A 17478-nucleotide genomic window follows, 5' to 3' on the forward strand; every position below is an offset into this window, starting at 1 on the left:
TACCATTCTCCACCCATAACTGTTTTTTTTGTACAGCTCTGGTTAAAGACTGTCTCTGTGCCTCCCTTACACTGACTGTATATAATCATACATGGGGCATATATATATATATATATATATATATATATGCCACATGTATAATAGTATAATAGTATAAATAATCATATACAGTCTGTTCCCTACACACAATTCAAGATTAGCATATACTTAACACAACCAAACAAGCAGCACCAGTTATAATTCCATAAATATTTATTACATATCAATGAACAGAATCAACTACTTTCACAGCAGTGGTCTACAGCACTTGTTCAAAATAACTGCTCAAATAATAATAATAATAATTATAATAACAATAATAATAATAATATAGTTCAGTTTCCTTTGAGGCCACATTTGATACACAAACATTTACAAGTATTACTTGGCATTAAAAACGATGGCGATACAATATTTTAAGACACTTGGTGTTTTTTTTTTGTTTTTTTTTTAATCACAGAGAAATTCAGCAACAATCTAAACAGGAAATATAGATTCCAATAAAAAAAAAAAAAAAACAGAACAAAATTTTTTTTTGGTGAAATGCCAAGGGGAGGTAGAAATCAAGAAATACTTAACAGAAATGCAGGGAAAAATAGGGCAGACAAAACCGGGAGAAGCAATTTTCCCGTTAGTCATCCACTCTCAGTTAGAGACATATTGAAGCAGATCTTTGTTAAAAGAAATGAAAAATCCCCCCTCGCTTTTCTTGTTTCGGCTTTTTTCCCTTATTCAAGTTGTGTTATAGTGTTGGAGGGATTCATGCTGTGGCAAGCAGGGGAACAGGTGAACGGTTTGGGGGAAAACAGAGATAAATAGGAGGCTCATGCAATATTTGACAGCTGCTGTGTTGTAAAACCATCATATAGAGGCGCTGTCATATCAACATTAACAGTGAGAACAACTACTTCCAGTTTGATTCCTGAAGAAGCATTTTTTCTACTCTGCTCATTTTCCCAGTTTCATGATTCAAGAGTTAAAGTTTACATTAAGACACAGGGCTGATTTTAATTCCTATGTGTTTAATATATAGAGAGAAATGTACTCCAAAGAATTAAGGTGATGGCATTTAGAGTAGAAACTTGCTGCTTTTTCATCAGGACCCCAACTGCTGCAAACTTTTTATCCTACCAGAGATAACTACAGGAGATTGTTTCCACCTGGGCTGTGCAGGTGCTGAGCTGATGGAGCTAAAAGGTAGCAAGATTCTGGACTAACACCTACTTTTGTGGTCTTTACGTATAAACTGCTGTAATTGTTGAACAAATTACATGAATTTACATGTTTCATTTCTCACTAGTTGCAATACTTGCTTTCACAAAATATTGTGTGGTTTCAAAGTGAACTTGAGAAAATAACCTGATTAGGTATTTTCTTACAACAATGATTATGAGCAGGGAACAAAGGGCATATCGTATATTATAGCTTCAAGCAGAGCATGGATCTGATTAAGGTTCATTGTGTCCAGTCCAGTCATTAAGGAGACGCTGTCACAGAGAAAAACTTAAAACCGACGGTCACCTCCTGGTTCACGTACAGCCAGGCAAACAAATATGCTGACTTTATTCATCAATTTAAGTCTGCGCTGTTGTGTGTTTGTATGGGTAGTACGGTGCACATCCAGTGCTTGGGCCTGAGTGTTTTTCCATACAGACATCACTATGGGATGAATGACAGATGGTGGGAACGTCTCACATATTAATGATTTGAGATGGCTTTATGGTTCCATGCTAAATACTATGCATTCACATTATAACACCGTATCTATAGAATTTGAGCCTAATCAAAGTAGATGTCAGTCTTTGGCTGATGTGAGGCCTTATCTAATTAGTTCTCAGGCACTTATGTAACAGTAAGTGCTGAATTGGACAATGAAGATTTCCAGCTGTAGTGATAACTCTGAAGTTGATGTGAACACCGTTTTCAAGACGAATACAGGTAATTATTTGAATCCTCTAATTTTTTGGAGTCGTTACAAATGTTCACGATAGCTGAAACAACCAGGAATAAATGTTTCAGATTTTGAACGTTGGAAAAACAGCTAAAAATGTCGTTTTTTTTTTTTAACTGTCAGGATCTGACCAAAAACTTATCAGAAAACTGATCATTAAATTTAATCATGTGAAGGTGCTATAGATTTTAAATGTGCTACAGGGATAAAAAATGAGAAAAAAAAAACTAATCACAATATCTCAATCTAAATAATTCACACACAATGTTCTTTGTTTAGTTAACAGCCTTGCCAGCTTATATTTACTTGTAAAAAATGTCTATTTTTATAACTTTATTCAATGACCATATGCTCTATTAAAACTTTTTTCTAAAATTTGTCTAAAATTGCGGTACCATCGCACACAATTAATTTTTGATGGCTGTGGTTGGCTTTACTCTCTTTTATTTGGCATTATTTTGTGGTTCAACTGCTTCCAAAGAGCTGAGTCATGCACATTTAAGGTTAGCTCTTTATTATGGGGTGAAATATTCAATTAATGTGGCTTCAAGTGAGTGTCTCTAGCAATACAGAGTTCTGGATCACCACTGTAATCCAGCGTGGACTACAAACATGGCTGCCACTGTCAGATGCCAGACTACGGTGGTCATTGGAGGACTAGTTCAATGGAGGATGCTGGGAAATGGCACTTGTGGGAGACTTTGCCTCCAGCCCTGTCAATCTGTAAAGTAGTGAGTAAGGAGAGGCATAAGGACTCAAATGTGCAGAGAGCATAAAACATCATTCTTTTACTAAGTGTGGGAATAAAATTGGTTTTTTACTTTTATAATATATCTATAAATATGCATCACAGGCCAGACAGGCTTATATGCCTGTCACTGTATGCAATTTCACGTATAAACAGGTGTACACATACATATGTATATCATACAACATTTGAAAGCGGATTTGAAATAATCACAGAATATACAACACACATTTAGTGACTTCAGAGGGAAATGTGAACGGACGTATTTTTGTGTACCTTTGTGTGCGGATTTACATTCAATTTGTGGTTTGGGGTCAAACTGTTCTCACACAGCTCGTCAGAATACACAAGAGCATATCACACAACACCACCGCCTCTTTGGGTTATTTGCCACGGGCCAACATGGACAACCAACACACTGTGGCTGAGGGACTGCTCACGAAAGACAAATACGCGCACGGACACGTCTTCCCACTCGCACCACACACATCGGGATGTCAACAAAAAGGGACTAGATAAAAAGGTCAACAAACAAATCAAAAGCAAAACAATAGGATAACAGTGACTGTACAAGAGTGGGGGAGCAGAGAAGTGCACAATGGGATTGTCTTCACTTAAGGTCCAGGACATCTTCCTCAAATGATGTGGAGAGGGCGAACGCACTGGCGAGAGGTGGACTCTCCTCCCGCAGCACCACCTTCTCGAGCTCTGCCTCCAAACTGGATGAACAGTGCAGCTGGACGTCCAGGTCTGCTTCGACGGACTCTGAGGCTAACCTGCTGAGCAAGGACGGATACGTCTTAAGCTCGGAACATTACACAAAGTCTGTTAAATGTGCCTTTGATGTTGTTTTCGTCACCTGTCGCTGTTTGTTGATATCAGTGCTCGTGCTTTGGGCTCCTCTTCAGTGTTCTTCTTGCTCATTTTTCTCTGTTTGACTGATCCACTGTCTGATTTCCCACTCGGCTCCTCTGTCAAGCCTTTAATGGTATGAGATAAGAGAAAATGGGCATGAGTTTCACATGTGGGAAATACGCTTATCCCGCTGGTCCTAACAAGGGTTAGTCATTAGACATGGATAGAATATATCCCTGTCTATTCATATATATATATATATATATATATATATATATATATATATATATATATATACATATATATTTATATAAATAAATGTTTTCATTTATCATATGCTTGTTTTTAGACTCACCGAGCAGCTCCTTCCGTGTGCGGCTGGCTATCTCTTTGATCTCCATGCGGGACAAGGACAACGAGTGTGATGAGATGAGAGGGGTTGAGGGCACCATCGTGGGAGCTGGTGTTGTCAGCACTTTGTTGACCAGAGGGGACTTCAGGGGTCTTTCAATGCTGCGGCCCACCAAGTTACAAAGGGGGATCTTAAACATGTGCTTACATGTTGCTTCACCTGATAGGATGAAATCCCAAGGAAAAGAATGATGGAAAACACAGTGGAAGGTTAGGAAATTTAGGACGAAATGATGAGCGAGGGCATTGAAAAACAAGAAAGCAAAGACAAGACCAGGAGATCAGAGAAAGGGAGGAGAATATGTGGCAGTTAATAAAGTATGAAACATGTTTTCAAAATATTACATGTTTTCTGCCACTGAAGATTTTGTTTGAAATATATTCTACTTCTTATAATACATTGCTAATGCGTCAATCATATCTGTCAATCAATCATAGTGGCACTGATATGAAGCTATCACCAGCAGTCAGTTAGCTTGTCTTAACATTAAGACAGGAATAGATACTTTGGCTATTGGTTATCTAATCCAGATAATAACGTGATGTGACTTTGTAAATGGTTTCCAAACTCTGGTTTGTGCCTCTTGCATATTGACATCATCTACATCTGTCTCACACCCGTTATAAATCTATCTTTTTTAACAGCCGTACAGAAAAATATCCCAAAAATCCTCCTAACTATCTTGATGTCTCTCACTTGTTTACATGAAAAAATTAAAACAACTGCAGTACTGATTACTACATAATTGTGACGTTACTGTTAGAAGTTTTTGTTTTTTTAGACTAACCAAACAATAAAACCATGACCTCTTCAATCAAATGAACCATTCTGTTGAACTAACTCAGCATGACATCAGCCCAACAGAATGTCAGCTTCTGCGTTTTGTTGTCACAAAGTTTAATTACAGTGCTAGACAAGAGCCTTGAGTCAGTCGTCACTTCTTTACATTTCGCTTCCAAGGAGCCAAACTTTTATTGTAATTCTAAAAGTTGTCTCAATCAATAGTTCTTTAGTCTTTCTCTTTGGACATATGCTGCCTTTTCACTCATTTTCGTCCCACTCCATGTAGTTTTAGTTCCGATTTATTTAGCTGCATCCAAAAAACCTGCTAAAAATAACAGAGTTTGCAGGGTATAAAATAATTCCTAAGGAGCGATTAGCCAAAAACTTGGTATAGCTCAGCATGGTGTGCCAAAAGAAGAAGGAGCAGGCCTAAAATAACCATCTACAGCTGGTGGACAGTATCTGAAAGTGATGTCCTTTAGGAATAGAAACAAAATCCAGCAAAGACCTGACACAGGACCTGAGAGATGCATCTGGACCTTCAGCTGATCCATCTACTGTTGGCCCAAGTCTCATCAGAAATGGTCTCCATGGAAGGGTGGCTGTCAAGAAGCCGTTCTTAAGGAAGGGAAACATGAAGAAAAGGCTGAGCTGTGCCAAATGACACAAGAAGTGGACTGAGAATCTGTGGCAACAGGTCTCATGGAGGGATGAATCCTCCCCAGAGCCCGGACCTCAACATTACTGAAGCAGTGTGGGATCATCTTGACGAAGAACGGAACAAAAGGCAGCCGACATCCAAAGAAGAGCTTTGGGATGTCCTTCAAGAAGCCTGGAGAACTACTTCTGAAGACGACTTAAAGAAAGGACAGAAAGCTTGTCTGAGAGGGTTCAGGCTGTGTTGGAGAGTAAAGGTGCTCATGCTTATTGACTTTTAAGCGTGTTAAAACTGTACAAGCAAAATATTATTGGCAAAACAGTATTTTAGAATAAAGCTTGATATTTGCTGCTGAGTCTTACATAATTTCAGATCAGTGTTGTTTTTTTGCACCAATTCACAGATTACAGAAACATCTTCTCAGCTATAATTTGTAGCTATACTTTTCATTGTGAGAGAGTGGCTGACATACTGTATTTTGCATGTGAAAATAGCTCCTTGAGGTTTTGCCAGTACAATGAAAGGTGACAAAACATGTGGAAATACGGAAAATATATTCAAAGTGGAGTGTTCAGTTACATTGCTAAGTATCTATAGAGTTTGTCAGCAACAAAAAATTTAATTTCAGTTTTAAATTTGGGATGTCTGTCTCCAGTTTGGTAACAGACTTCCAAAAAAAAAAAGAGTGTATGTCAGGAAAAAACATAACAAACAAAACGGTACTTTGTCTGCTGTACAAAAAAAAAAAAAAGAAGATTTAAAAGTCTAATTTGGTTTCCTGATCTAAACATAAAACAAATTAAGACTGCAAAGTGTCTGACGATTTTTTGCCATGCAGCAATTCATTTTGGATGAGTTGTGGGTTTTTCAAATATCGTTGTTTAATGTTTGATGCACTTCTGATGTAACAAATTTGACGCACTTTTCCTGACTTGATGTTACACAAGCCTCAACTAATGAGGTGCTGTCTTCAGCTTCATGTCTTCACATCCAAGTGGCAGCAATTCTGTTATACAGCTTTAGAGACAAAATGTATTACTATTCTTTTCAAACTCAGGGGTTTGAACCCTCTATTCACCTTGAGCGATATAATATGAGAAAATCAGGGTCACAAGACAAACAGCAAGCAAACATACCGTAGATTTTGTTACAAAATGAATTGAAAACAGCAGCTTCATTCATTTAAAAAGTATTTCTGCACCAATGTAGACGCTTTGGCATTCTGTGGACTAAATCATGCAAATATATCCTAATAGCACATCATATAAACCTAAACAGCAACTTTCACACACTGATGATCACACCCAACAGAATCAAACTTCCATATTCAAATGAGGGCACTTCAAACGGGATTAATAGTTTTGAATTTACTGAAAAAGCAGATGATCTGCAAATTAATTATCCTTGCAATAGAAAGCATATGTAATATAACTCTTCTGTCGCTATTCATAATAGACCATTTATTATTCAGAAAAGTCTATTAAGCTTAAAGTCCGTTTGGGACACATTAAATGGATGTTTGGAGTTTTGTAAATTACACAATCTGCCCACAAAGCTGCAGTGTGCCAAGCAAAACTTCTCCTTTGCGCCAGCAGGGGGCAGTATTGGGCTTCATCAGCCACACACTCTGCTCCATTGAAGCAGGATGATGGCAACACTGATGAGAATGGATCAAAGTGGAGGCAACGCTGCACAAAGAGGACTGCCTCATCTGAAATGTCAGCAGGTGAGAGGGGAGTAAAGAGGCATGGAGAAAAATAGAGGGTCACTGGTCATGTCTGGCAGGTACATTGTGTTAGTGCTGTTACGGATCCATTTTCATGTTGCTATGATGCTGCACAGCTAAAAAGGCAAAGTGTAAGACAGCATGCAGTTATTTGGAATATATAATCACAGAGAGATCAATATATTCCACATGCGTTTGTTTCTGAACCAAGGGAAGTGTCACTTTTCATCACACTGGCAAATGAATGACAAATAAATGCTTGGGATGTTCTCAGGGCTAATTGAATTCAAATTGTCCAGAGTTGTTTTGCTGCAGGTGTTTGGTGTGTGTTTCAGCCAGTGTAGATAGGTGGTGGCCAGCAGCCACCTCAGTAACAGCATCTTGTTCACATTACTGATGCAATTACATCAAATGAAAACCTCCCCAAGGAGCAGATACAGCGGGTGCACAGGCAGTTAAGAGGATGGGATTTTTGTCAGCAGCCCTTCAATTTTTCTTCCCCTTCTTCAAACCCCCCCCCCTCGGACAGCCACCCACCATCAAACTGTGGCACCGCTGTTTGGACTCCCACTTTGGATCGAAGAGAGGGCTGACAAAAGTCTCCATGGCGACAGTGCAATCTGTAAATCATGCTGCGGCAGACGTGTCTTCTCCTTCCCTCTTTGCCTTTTTCCCCCACCCTCCCACATGTACACAACCCCTCCCTTTCCTCTCTTGTGCATACCTTTTCTGCATCTCCTCTTCTTCCCTCCCCGTAATTATGAAACCCTCCGCCTTGATTGACATTATCACCTCCGTCTCACTTTTCACTTTACACTCTATCACCCCCCCATTCTCTCCTCATGCTAATGCTTTAATTAGTTAAGACAGAAGGGGGGATGGGGAAGACATAACGTTCACTTAACATTCAACCAACGTCCAAGTCAGCATGCTGCCTTGGAGCAGACAGGGTGATATACTTTGGGAGCATGTGCATGTTAGTATGGCATCATTATGAGTGTTTTTATGAGCTGAGGACGAGTTGCGGGAGAATCCTGCAGTACCTTCGGCATCCTTAGACATGTACAGGGAAAGCTTGGTACCATAGGGGATCCGTATAGAATCTGAACCAGGGATGAAGAAGAGGGTTACAAAGACTGAGCACACACAGTAACACACATTTAGGTACACAAACACAGAGTAACACAGTAGGTTTTCTCTCCGGTCTTTCAGGTGATGCAGAATTATACACATAACCAGCTAAAACACGGCAGAAAATGAAAATTCCTTTGAGAGAAGTGATTACCCGAGCCAGCCTAAGAGCATAAATCCCGTCCCTTCGCTAATTGCAGCAGCAACAGTCACATCTTCATCCCTGTTAGCTTTAATGGGACCTGTAAATAGCTGTTCCCCTCAGGAAAAAAAATCGGCTAGATGGTGCAGCAGGTACGCAACCAATTTAATAATTGTGTTCCTCAGTCCTTGTACATCACCGCTGTCACTGCTATTAGGTGGAAACATTTACGTCACATTATCAGCGAGAGGTTCTAATGAAGAAAGAGGAACTGACGTCTCCCTCATCTATCAGTCCATCAGCTGATGATGACTGGCATTAGCTGTATCTGACCAAAAAACAGCTGTATCAATCTGGAGGAAGTCAAGAGTAGGGGGAGGGGAGACTCAACGGTGAAAAACACAATAACAGATGGGGGAGAGAGTGAAAGTGGGCTTAAAGGAGGGAGGGGCTCATATTGATAGTCCATCTCTGCCTCTGCTGAGTTCTCGAGTGGTGGTGGTGGATCTGAAGGTAATTTGTCTGTCACTTGTTCAGTAATTTGTTGTTTTCTCTCAAGCAACATATCCCATTGATCTAAGTTTTACCATTCTCTAATACAACTTATTTTCAGATTGAATTTCTATGGTTGCTAAAATTATAGGTCACATTTAATTTTATTATAAATAAAATTAAAACGGAATCCCAGGCATTCTGCTGCTTCGCTCCTCTGTCGTCGTGCTTTACAACACATTTGCATTGCTCAAAGCGATAGCAGGCACTCGCAAAAAGATGTCCTCGCTCCCACCAACTCCATGAAAATGGAGTTTTACAAAATGTTTTTCTAAATAAAAACGCTGTTTGCATGTGGGTGGGAGGAGCTAACAGGGAGGGAAACCTTTGTCTGCTGTGGACAGGACCTAAATGGAAGCCTCGAAAGCAGGAAATGCATGTTGTATCGTATGTTCTGCAATAATGTGTAATGTCACTTTAGTGAAATTTAAAGTTACAGTACAGTTTGTAAACGCAGCATTCAAACACACACCGTCCTGTTGAGTTGCAGTGGTGTTCAGAGCAAGGAGGAGACTGCATAACAAAGCAGCAATTGAAAGAAATAGAATGTTAATTACTGATTTTTTCACAATTCTGATGTATTTTGAAACACGTCCATATCTCCACGCAATCCTGTGGAACAATACTGCATCGACATATCTTGTGTGTATGTTGCAAAAAGGTTAAAAGCTGGTGTTTAAATGCACTTTGCTTAAAGATTGTAACCCTAAAACGCCGTGAACACAGTCAAATGAGAAGAAGAAGGGGCTGACGGTATAAAAAAAATACACAACCAAAACCTTCTAGTGGGTCATTAGACATGGTTGAAGTTATTGTGGTATTAATTGGCTTTTCTGGTTTGAAATCCTTTAAAGTAACAATTAATGACTCAAAAATATTATAATTTTTTGGTTAGTGTCATACAAGTCAGTGTTATACACAGTTAAGTAGAGGAGAAGTACAGAAAGGAAATCAAAACTATTAAAAGATATTTTAACAAAATTTACATCTGTGTTGTGAAGTGAGAAAAGACAAAGTAAGAGTCATGGGAGAAAAAAAGAGGTAAAAACAACCACACGTGTTTAAACTGTGGGAAACTATCCATAACTCTGGAGGAGAAAGGCTGTGGTTTCAGAGAGCCATTCTGCTAAAATGAGTTCATAAAAAATGGCTTTCATGCTCTGGGCTATGATGGCATTGAAAGTCAAACTGATCTGAAGGCAGCACTGCCAAAAGAAAAGCCTTTAATATCAACACCCTCTGGCGCTTCAGATGCGCAGGGCTTACCATCACCGAGTGGCGAAGGAAACACGGGCATCTCGTAGCCGGTGGGCGTCTGTGGGGAACTCTGAGAACTGGTGTCTCTTGAACTGCAATTGGAAGCTGAGCTCACCGGTGCAGAGGAGACAAAATAGATGTCCGACTGTGGGTGGAAAAGCGGAAACACAGAGAGAGGGAATGAAATTAAAAGAGAGATAGCGGACATGTAAAGAAGGCAGGAAATATTACAGAGAGGACAGAGGCAGGAGGCAAAATAAGAAAAGAAAAACAAAGAGACCGAGGAATTTGTTTGATGCCAGGTGCACTGTTCTGTTTTGAATGATCTGAGTGTATAAATTACGACTGTAGTATTGCTTTGTAGCCATGCAGATTGTAAGCCATATTTCCCACTGGGGTAATAAATATTGATTGAAATGAGAGAGCCGAAAGACCTATTTCAATAACACAGAGTAAAGTGTCACACTGGACAATGGCAAACATTCACATCCTTAATAACTTTTGCTAAGGTATAACCAAATTTGCTGCAGCCACACATCAGAAGCACTTGAATTTACCAAAAAAACAGTGTTGGGACATAAATTAATTCAAGATAATAAGTATCAATGTTTATAAGAGTTGATGACGAAAGGAAAGGAAGAGTATGATAGTATGCCGTCAATCATACTGACCCGAGAAGCAGCCAGTTGTAGCTCTGGGACCACTGCTGTGTATACAAGGTTCCCATTGACCACCAGTCGGATCTCGATTGAGTCTGTTGTGAAGGCCAGGATGTAAGGGAAAGCACAAACTGCAAGATATGCAAGACAAGATGCCAGCATGTGATCAAAAGGAAGCAACAAGGGGCTGTTTCAAAAAGATTTTACCAAGTGTGACAACAAAACAGAAATGTGAAACGTCTCAAAATTTGTTCAAGTGCCGCAAACTACGAGACGTCCATCCGATTTTGAGCATTAACTGATAACATATATAAAAAATAGGAGTGACAAGAATAAGGCTGAGTCTCTTGCTCGTGGGCTTCAGACGATCCTTCTCTCTTCTGCTTGATGCAAAACGTGCAACAAGGTTGGCTCAGCACAGAGGACAAAGGGTCAGAAAGTAACAGAAAAGCTGCAAAAACCTTTCAACCCAGAAGGCTTGTAGTCAAACAGGTGCAAGTAGGCAGGAAGAGAAGGGTTAATGAGGTCCAGCCTGATATCAACCCGACGTTTTAATGAATAGGCAAAGAGCTGAGAGGTGGACTGAGTGCAAGCAGAAAAAAACAAACAAGCGTTGTTCAGCTAGCACCCCAATGGATTTAGGTTCAGTATTTCCATTCCTTTTTAGTTCTGCTTGTATGGAGTAAATATAGAGGGAAATATGTGAGTGTTTAGCTAGAAAAGACTATTTTAGTCGTTGGTAGGGAGTTAATACTTTATTTGCTGTAATAGACATATTAAACAAAACACCAATCAAGCTTAAATATGCTAAAACAGACTGTATTGCTATAGGTCTGCTATGGATTACCTTAAATTGCATTATGCATCCTCTAATTGATAATGATATCTAAATTAAACTTTAAGTCACCTATGGGTTTAGCATACCTGTCCACAAAATACTTTCCATTTAAAACCTCCTTAAACATTTTAATGGCATTTAATTCTAAGTTTTTACTGGGTTTTGTCATTCCAAAACCCTCTGCGTACCATTCTAAAGTCATCCCTTGTTGGATTTGCTGACATGTAAGGAATCATCCAACTGCTTTAAGATGAATTGTCTCACATTACTTTCCAAGCACTCTTTGATATAATGTTGAATTCATAGCTATGATATGGCAGCAAGCTGCCCATTCTCTGAGAAAATTAAGCAATGCCAAACCATAACATTTCTACCACCATGCTTTATTATTAATAGTGAAAAGTAGTAGTTTGTCCTGACAATACAGTATGTCTTTGCTCTGCCCGCCACAATTCTAATACTATTGTGGCCAAACCATTGCATCTCTGATTTGTTGGTACAGAGGGCATTATTCCAAAAGGCTTAGTCTTTGTCTATATAGTTAGTTGAAAACTGCTCTAATGTTCTTTTCGAAAAAAAATTTTTTCTTGGCTTGTCTACCATGCTGGTCAATCCTTCTGCAATCTTTCTGCTACAGTTACCCACAGATCCTTTGATGAGAAAATGGGTTTCTTTTTGCATCAAACACTCGTCTCTGGGACTAAATTTGATCAGGCATTCACTCCTGAGTAAATTGGCAGTCATTTGAGATCTACATCATTTGTCCGTGAGTTTCTTGATGGTGGAATCATATATTCAAAACAAATTAGAGGTCTTTAAATTTTCTTTTCAGAGTTGTTAACTTTCACAACTATGTTTCCTTTTGGGCTTGACAGCTCTGTAGATTTTGACACATCACAGTTCCACAGAGAACGTCAGGTTTCCCCTCTCAATCCATAAGGATGTAATATTTCTTATTGTACATGAAGTCTTTTTTTTACTATATGAAGAACTATAAAATTTACATTTAAATTGTATTTTGTTTGTGTGCATCCCCTTGTCTGTGAGAATCAGATGTTTGCTTTTAAAATATGATGAGCAAGGCAAAATTCCCATCATTCACTTATAATTTTTTTTTTTATTTCTAATCTAAAATGGACCAATATACAGTAATCAACACATAAAAAGTTAAATGTAAATACACCAAGTTAGCTAAAAGGCAAACTTTCATTGCCAATCTCAACGAAAATAAATTTCTCTCTCACTTATTTCATCACATGCTTTAAAATACAAATAAGAGTAGCTTTAATGGATATTTTATATTGCCAATATGTTTCTTTGGACTGGTTGCTTTGATGTGTATGTTTGCCTGAAAGAAGGGGAACATTTTAAATGCAAAGAGAATAAAAGGCCAGAATTTTGCTCTCAACAGGTTCACAGTTGCAGATTCAGTACCAACCAGCGTTAATAATAACATCCACAGTCACAGGCGCACACACAAATACACACATGCCCATAATCACAGAGGCCGGTTGGATGCTGGTGGTCACACATGGTGTTTCCATGGTGATAGCAAGCTCCGGCCAGGCCCAGCAGCATGGGCGGGGTGGGGTCCAAGCACTGTTGCCATAACAACCTACCAATAGCATTGGGCATCTGGTTCCAGCTGAAGTGGAAATCAGGTGTATTGGATTGGATCATCGGTGTGGAGCCGTTAAACGGACAAACTTTCTTATAGTAACAAATATCTGCAAAGACAAAAAACAAACCAAAAACAAAACAGGTTCACATTTCAGATTTAAGGCTTGGCCTTCTTTTTTTGTTTTTTTTTGTCTATGTGGGTAACAATGATTAAGAGCAGCATTCTATTTTTATCACAGTGAAGACACCTTTTTATACTTACTATTCAAACTAAAAAGAAACGCAGGCAAAAGCTGTAGATGGCGGCATTTTGAAGATCTATCTCTATCTACTTAATATTCTGCTGCAGCCTGTGCTATGATTCTCATTCAAGTGGCAGACGAAAAACATTAAGGCTCAGCTTTGACAGTGGAGATAGAGACCTGAATCATATAGCATCTGAAATGTGAAGAGTCAAAGGGAGACTCACAGTTGTAACACAAGAGGAGACCTGCCTCCCCGTCTTCGTATACATCAATGGCTGCTACAAAGTTTACCTGCGGGCAAAGTCAAGTCACTTTAAAGAAATCATTTGAATGTGATCCACAGGTTAGATATGGGGAATGTTTAAAAAAAAATAATGTTAGGTCACATTCCTCTAAGGTACTCTAAAGACATACAGCATGTAAGCTCCATATTGTTATTTACTCTGGTCAAAGCACAGTTTTATTTGAACAGCTGCTCCTCCTCCAGTCTCCTCAGACATTTCTCCTGTCTCTCCTCCACAGCTGGTGGCTATGAATGACAATGTGTTGATTCACCTGAGCAGCCTGGTAATCAGCAGGTAAATAAAGCCTCTAACTTGGCCAGCTGCAGCTCTCAGTTATACTCTGCTTTAATGAACATCACATGGAAACAAACAGAGAAAAAGAGGGTCTGCTGTGTGAACGTGTGCCTCACCCTGTTGGCATCTACATGATGTAGCCGATAGGCATCCCCGGTGCTCTCATTGATTAGGTCAAACTGGTGTTTGTATGCCACACAAATCATGTTGTCATTTTCCCCCGTTGGACCATCCACCAGCGCCATCACCACTGGCGGGTCACACAGACAGATCTCCTGAAGAGAGGATGGGACACATTGATATTTTCACTCTCATCATTGCACAATACCACACCTCTGCAGAAAATCACACTCTTGGCCTGGAATTGCAGCTTCTCTAATGTGGCTATAGATTCAGTGACAGCGAGCCCCACATCTGCTGCAGTCTTTTAGCCACCTTTAGAAAAGGATGCCCAATTGCGTTATTCATTTTTTGCAAAGTTTCGCTGAATATGCAGACTATCCCAGGATTACTTTGACAGAGAAGAAAGTCTTTTTCTTAGTTGTAAGCAGATTTATGTTTGGTTTCTTTGCTGTGCGCAATGGAAAAAAATGTCATTCAAAAAGTATGTATGTAAATAAGTATTCAAAAACCACACTGTCTGCTGTGAGTGTCCTGCGTTGGGAGAAATTAGTATGTCGACAGCAAATTTAAAAGCAAACTCAAGCGCTATCATCTTCACTCACTTATTTTTCAATCTAAAAAGAAAATTGCTCTTCTCTTTCATTCAATTCATTTCAAGTTTACACACCCGTATGTACTGAAACTCCTCCACTGGAGAGTCTGCTCCTGTGGCGACAGCGCTGAAACGTGGATGTTTCCTGGTAATGAGGAGGAGTTTGGTCCTGATGGCTGCTACTATTCTCAGCTCTGAGCCGTGGTGGGTGTTGATAGAGTACAAATGACAACCTGGGCCAAAGAGGAGAGGAGGACAGGAGATGGAGAGGTTAAAAGTACAGTACATTGGACATGAGCTGCACTGCAGGTGCTATTCCCTGGAATCATCCCACAGATTAATGCAGCCATCTCTAGACAGCTGACAGCAGCATTTCAGCTGCAAAATGGATATATTCTAGGACACACTTAATATTTATTCGATATTTCTTTTTCTTTTTAGATAACTAGTCCTTGACTGTCTGACCCTGTGAAGCTTTCTGCCAAAGCTAAACGAAACAAGTAACACATGCAGATAGAGTTTGAAGGGATATTCCAAAATTCTAATGAGAGAAAACTTCAATCAACAACATAAATAACAGTTTTAATAATAACAATAATAATTCTAATCTGAAACCGATTCTAACAGTATAGCTTGCCACTATTGTCGTATTTTGGTTGTGGTGTGGACTACACCATCCACTTAAATTGGAAGGGTATTTACAGCTGGCTCTGGCGGAAAGTTAGCATCATAATGTAGCTGTTGTTCTTAATTTGGACGTCCTTTAGATCCATTTTTGGTGTCTCCGTCACTAAAATATTGGCAATTATAAAAAAAACAAAACATTTAAATTCTAACCGCTTTGTTAAAGTGAGTTTCCACCATAAAGTTTCCCATAAACCATAATTTGCCTTTTTTTCTTCTTAGACTCTGGCCAATACAGAGTGTCAGGGGGTTACTGATGGGAAAGTATACACCATGGGTTTTACAGCCTTATGTGAAGTATTTAATTATTTTTCCAGTTTACAAAAGGGTTGCAACGATATACAAGTTATGTTATGTACATTGGTCTAAAAATGAAATCCTCCAGGTACATTTGCTTATCTATAATATTTGGGAAAAAGTGCAAAGAAATTGTGAAACAAAACTTTTGCCATCTTTCGCTAAAAAGCATTTGTTTAACATAAACATAAAACACCCCATTTTTTTCACTCTTTACTTGTACAACTAGTTCCACACGTTTCCACTGGACAAAGGATAGCTTGACCGAATGCTGGCCCCAGTATTGTAACCACAGTTATCTTTACGTGGCTGTAATAACCCAATAAAGCTGTTAGCCAAACACCAAAAAGGTCAAATGAATGTAATGCATCAGATCACATTTGGTTCTTATCCTTCAAAATACAGGCCAGTTCTCAAAAGGTAAGGAGGTAAAACACTAGAAGATGCATTAACATATTGCTTTTCAGTCTGCTACTCTTCCTGGTATTTAGAAGTTTATCTGATTTTATCTGAGAAGTTTATCTGACCAAAAAGAGCATTAAACATCTGCAGCTCATCCAGAACGCTGCTGCTAGAGTTTTAACCCGGACTAAGAGATCTGAACACATCACACCAGTTTTAAAATCTTTACACTGGCTTCCAGTCAGTCACAGAATAGATTTTAAAAGCCTGCTGATGGTTTACAAATCCCAGAATGGTTTAGGCCCAAAATACATCTGTGATATGTTCAGAGAATATAAACCCAGCAGAGCTTTTAGATCCAAGGACTCAGGCCAGCTGGTCCAGTCCAGAGTCCAGACTAAACATGGAGAAGCAGCATTTAGCTGTTATGCTGCAAATAAGTGGAACAAACTGCCAGTGGAGATTAAACTTTCACCAAATGTAGACATTTTTAAATCCAGGTTAAAAACATTTCTTTTCTCATGTGTCTATGCATGAAATATCTTTTAACTTATCTAGACTGTTGCCTGATTTTAAATTCATTTAAATGATTTTATTTGTTTCTCTTTATATTATTTTATGTATTTTTAATGCTTCTTGCACTCCCTGCTGCAATGCTTTTATTTTATGTAAAGCACTTTGAACTGTTTGTACATGAAATGTGCTATACAAATAAATTTGATTTTTTTTTTTTGATTATAATACGGAATCAGATATCAACCTAAATAGGCAAGGTCTTTTAACAGATTATTCCTATTTATTTACAGTGTAAATAAAGAAATAATAATAATAATAATAATGATAATAAAATTACACAGATAGTCTTTCACTAATGAGCTGCAGTCAAATGACAGCAAGAAAAGGGGGATTTTATAAACAGTAAGTTGATAAAATAATCACTTTATTCATTTAACATGCTGACAGTTGACAGTCAGATTATTTGCTTTAACTAATTTTTACTTAGCAAAGGTCCACCCCACTCAAACTTGAATTACTATTATGAGCAGGGCAAGCATATGTGTCTCATTGTGCACATGAATACCTTATTATTTTTATATAGAAGTTTGATTTTCATGAGTATTCATGGGATATTTTGCTTGCATTTTGTAGGGATTAGTTTGCAGTATGTTCAACAGTGTGTATACTC

The 17478-nt window shown here is 38.7% G+C and overlaps 1 protein-coding gene across 7 annotated transcripts in view; it reads right to left on the minus strand.

The window, feature by feature from the left end:
- Positions 1 to 234: 234 nt before the first annotated feature.
- Positions 235 to 17478, minus strand: part of garnl3 (GTPase activating Rap/RanGAP domain like 3) — a 79426-nt gene continuing 62182 nt past the window's right edge. For 3 of the 7 annotated variants that reach the window (XM_075455159.1, XM_075455157.1, XM_075455160.1), the window contains exons 22-31: positions 14985 to 15142; positions 14311 to 14469; positions 13841 to 13907; positions 13371 to 13478; positions 10926 to 11044; positions 10264 to 10399; positions 8216 to 8275; positions 3949 to 4164; positions 3598 to 3718; positions 235 to 3517 (exon numbers count right to left, since the gene is read on the minus strand). In XM_075455159.1, the coding sequence (XP_075311274.1) occupies positions 3349 to 3517; positions 3598 to 3718; positions 3949 to 4164; positions 8216 to 8275; positions 10264 to 10399; positions 10926 to 11044; positions 13371 to 13478; positions 13841 to 13907; positions 14311 to 14469; positions 14985 to 15142 (1313 nt within the window). In that variant the 3' untranslated portion in view covers positions 235 to 3348. The remainder of the gene's footprint in view (positions 3518 to 3597; positions 3719 to 3948; positions 4165 to 8215; positions 8276 to 10263; positions 10400 to 10925; positions 11045 to 13370; positions 13479 to 13840; positions 13908 to 14310; positions 14470 to 14984; positions 15143 to 17478) is intronic. The other 4 variants (XM_075455163.1, XM_075455162.1, XM_075455158.1 and 1 more) reach the window with 3 other exon arrangements.

Source organism: Odontesthes bonariensis, chromosome 22 (assembly GCF_027942865.1).
Source record: "Odontesthes bonariensis isolate fOdoBon6 chromosome 22, fOdoBon6.hap1, whole genome shotgun sequence".
NCBI lineage: Eukaryota > Metazoa > Chordata > Actinopteri > Atheriniformes > Atherinopsidae > Odontesthes > Odontesthes bonariensis.